Source organism: Alosa sapidissima, chromosome 7 (assembly GCF_018492685.1).
Source record: "Alosa sapidissima isolate fAloSap1 chromosome 7, fAloSap1.pri, whole genome shotgun sequence".
In the NCBI taxonomy this organism is placed as follows: Eukaryota; Metazoa; Chordata; class Actinopteri; order Clupeiformes; family Clupeidae; genus Alosa; species Alosa sapidissima.
In genome coordinates, this window is record NC_055963.1 from 4,054,607 (window position 1) to 4,057,910 (window position 3,304).

At 43.0% G+C, this 3,304-nt stretch overlaps 1 protein-coding gene across 2 annotated transcripts in view; it reads right to left on the reverse strand.

Moving 5' to 3' along the window:
- The window catches only part of LOC121713843, a 35,133-nt gene extending 32,590 nt beyond the window's left edge, over nucleotides 1–2,543 (reverse strand). For both annotated transcript variants that reach the window (XM_042098850.1, XM_042098851.1), the window contains exons 1-3: nucleotides 2,437–2,543; nucleotides 1,911–2,006; nucleotides 1,029–1,731 (exon numbers count right to left, since the gene is read on the reverse strand). In XM_042098850.1, the coding sequence (XP_041954784.1) occupies nucleotides 1,029–1,731 (703 nt within the window). In that variant the 5' untranslated portion in view covers nucleotides 1,911–2,006; nucleotides 2,437–2,543. The remainder of the gene's footprint in view (nucleotides 1–1,028; nucleotides 1,732–1,910; nucleotides 2,007–2,436) is intronic.
- Nucleotides 2,544–3,304: the final 761 nt, after the last annotated feature.

Sequence of the window (3,304 nt, forward strand, 5' to 3'; positions counted from 1 at the left end):
ACAGAAAGCAGAAAGTAATTCTGTGAAACACACTGAAAATCCTCTCTATGCTTTTGCTATCATAGAATTATAATCTATTAAATTAACTTTTTGCTGAGAATGTATTTGTTTTATGGGTGTTTGTAGTTAGTGTATGTGTGTGTATTAGGGTTTGTGTAGTGAGTTTTGTGATTATGAGAGAGATCTGGTAAAAAGTTATTTTTGTGTATAACAGAATACTCTGTGTGTGTGTGTGTGTGTGTGGGTGTGTGTGTGCATGTGGTGCGTGTGTGTGTGTGTGTGTGTGTGTGTGTGTGTGTGTGTGTGTGTGTGTGTATGTGGTTGTATGTGTGTCTGTATGTGGTTGTGTGTGTGTCTGTATGTGTGTGTGTGTGTGTTTTTGTTTGTGTCCGTGGTTGTGTGTTTTTGTGTGTGTTTGTGTCTGATTGTGTCTGTGTGTGTGTTTGTGTGTGCGGGGGGGGTATGTGATTGTCGTTGATGTTTGTGTATGTGGTTGTGTGTGTTTGTATGTGTGTGTGTACGTGATCGTGTGGTTGTGTGTATGTGTGTGTGTGTGGTTGTGTACTATGTGTGTGTGTATGTGCTTGTGGTTGATGTTTGTGTATGTGGTGTTGTGTGTGTGTGTGTGGTTGTGTGTGTGTGTGTATGTGGTTGTGGTTGATGTTCGTGTATGTGGTTGTGTGTGTGTGTGTGTACGTGATTGTGTGGTTGTGTGTGTGTGTGGTTATGTGGTTATGTGGTTGCGTGTGTGTGTGTGTGTGTGTGTGCGTGTGTGGTTATGTGGTTATGTGGTTGCGTGTGTGTGTGTGTGTGTGTGTGTGTGTGTCTGGTTATGTGGTTGCATGGTTGTGTGTGTGTGTGTGTGTGTGTGTGTGTGTGTGTGTGTGTGTGCGCTAAAGAAGAAGACAGAGGGTATAGAACAGAGAGATAATAAATGAAGTAGACATGAGTCACACGTAAGTTATATGTACGTGTATATAAATCTAAATGTGTCATGTGTTGGTTTGAGAGCTGAAAATGTCTCTCACCTGCTGATGATCTGAGAGTCTGTCTCTGCTTGTGCACCTTCATCTTCCTCTCCTCTGCTCTTCTCTCTGCTTCCTTCTTCTTCTCTTGTAGTTTTTTACAAATATTTCTGTCAAAGTCAAACTGATGGCCCCTGTTTCCTGCCACCATGTCCTCTATCTTGTCCAGCAGCTCTGTCACCTGGCCACCATCCCTCTTCTCATTGTCTACAACATGATACCTGTTCCCACATTTCTCTACAACCCACTGCAGAGCCTCTCCTCCACTCTCAATGTGCTGCTCAATGCTCGTGTCTCCCAGACAGTCCCCACATGTGAACAGCACTATAGTGTGACTCCAGACTCTCTCACCCAGCAGCTCCATGTGTTCCTGCACTGCTCTTCTGAATGTCTCTGTGAATGACTCATCCACTCTAATGAGCAGGAGTAGAGCATGGGGTCCTGGAGGACACAGAGACACACTGAGGACAATCTCTCCTTTATAACGTTCAGGAGTTTGCTCTACAGTGTAGTTGCTCCACCATCCTGGTGCCTCCACTACAGTGATGCGTCTCCCTGCTGTTTCTCCTTCTCTCTTCACACACTCAGCTGTTCTTCCTGAGGTGCCAAACTCCTCTTTGCCCAGGATGGTTTTTCCTGATGAACTCTTCCCAGCATTTCGTTTTCCCAGCAGCACAATCTTCATGTCAGAAATATGGAACTCCATCTGGAAACAGAAAGCATTTACAGTGCATACGGAAAGGAATGTTTCAGACTCATCTTAAAATTGATTCCATTGTTTATTTTTTCTCATCAATCTACACACAATAATCCAACACCCCACAAAAAAGCAAATATTTCAAGTGTTTTGTAAGTGTATAAAAAATAAAAGACTTATTTACATACCTTTTGTTATGACACTTGCCATTGAGCTCTGGGCTCTCCTACTTATATCAATGGTCCTTGAGGTGCTTCTACAACTTGATTGGAGTCCATCGGTGCCTAAATGAACTCACTAGACATTATTAGGAGAGGTATACATCTCTTTATATAAGGTCTCACAGTTGATGGTGTATGTCAGAGTGAAAACCAAGCTACGAGGTCAAGATAATTGTCCATAGCCCTGCGAGACAGGGTTGTGTGAAGACACTGGGGAAGGGTATAAGCCACAAGCTTTTCATGTCTCTATACGTATATATATAAACGGAACGTAAAAAAGGGAACCAGTTGAATAACAAATATGCATTTTTTACATAAACATGTTGCTACAGTAAGAAGACTCGGGGAGGAAACTAGGCACTAAATGACACAACCACAAATTAGTGTGTAACAGATATCCCAGTCACAAAATAAGCAAACCATAATATTTAGTTTAATAGAAAGCCAGTCAAAAAAGCTCAGTTAAGAGGAACAGACAGATGAAATGTCTTACTTTTGTGGATTAAACTCCGTCTTCTCCCATGTCTGACAGTAAACTAAACAGGTTAAACTTGCTGGGAGAGAGACATGAAACTAATGCAACCAAACCGGTCCTACAATAAGATAAAACGTGATAGAAGTAGGTGTAGGCAAGACATAAAAATAACCAGTATGCAGTATTCAACTGACTTAAATGAAACTCTAAAATGTGACCCCATGATCCATATTCCCTATGGTGTAATAGATAGATAGATAGATAGACAGATAGATAGATAGATAGACAGTTTGAGTGCAGAATACTGTAGGAAAAGGCTTTTGCTCCCATTGTGCTGAGCCTGATGTTTGGCACTGTCAATAATCCAGCTGTAGATGAAGGTAGTGAACGGGAGGGTGTATACGTCTCTAGGAGCTCTGTGGTGTATGGAGGGCAGAGCTTACGAAGGGCTTTGAATGTCAACAACGGGATTTTAAAGTTGATCTGTTGTGAGACAGGGAGCCAGTGTAGCTCTATCAGAAGAGGTGTAACATGTTGGGAGGACTTTGTGTGGGTGATAATCCGTGCTGCAGAGTTTTGGGTGAGTTGGAGGCGATGGATAAGTTCATCTGTTATCTGTGTCCTGAAGGAAGCCTGTGTCCAGCACTGACCTCTGAGCCAGAGGCCCAGAAAGGGTGTGAATGAGCCCTCAAGCACTTCACAATTTCACAATGGGACAGTCCTAAAGCCTCACCAAGTTTGTGGGAACGCACATCAAGTGTGTGAGTCCGTGAGGGGAGAGATTGGGATTCAGCCTAGGGCTCCACAAGCCTGTGCATTCTGTCCTGGACCATGGAGCTTTAGCCCCACCTACTGGTGTGGCATTATTTTTCAAACACACAGAACC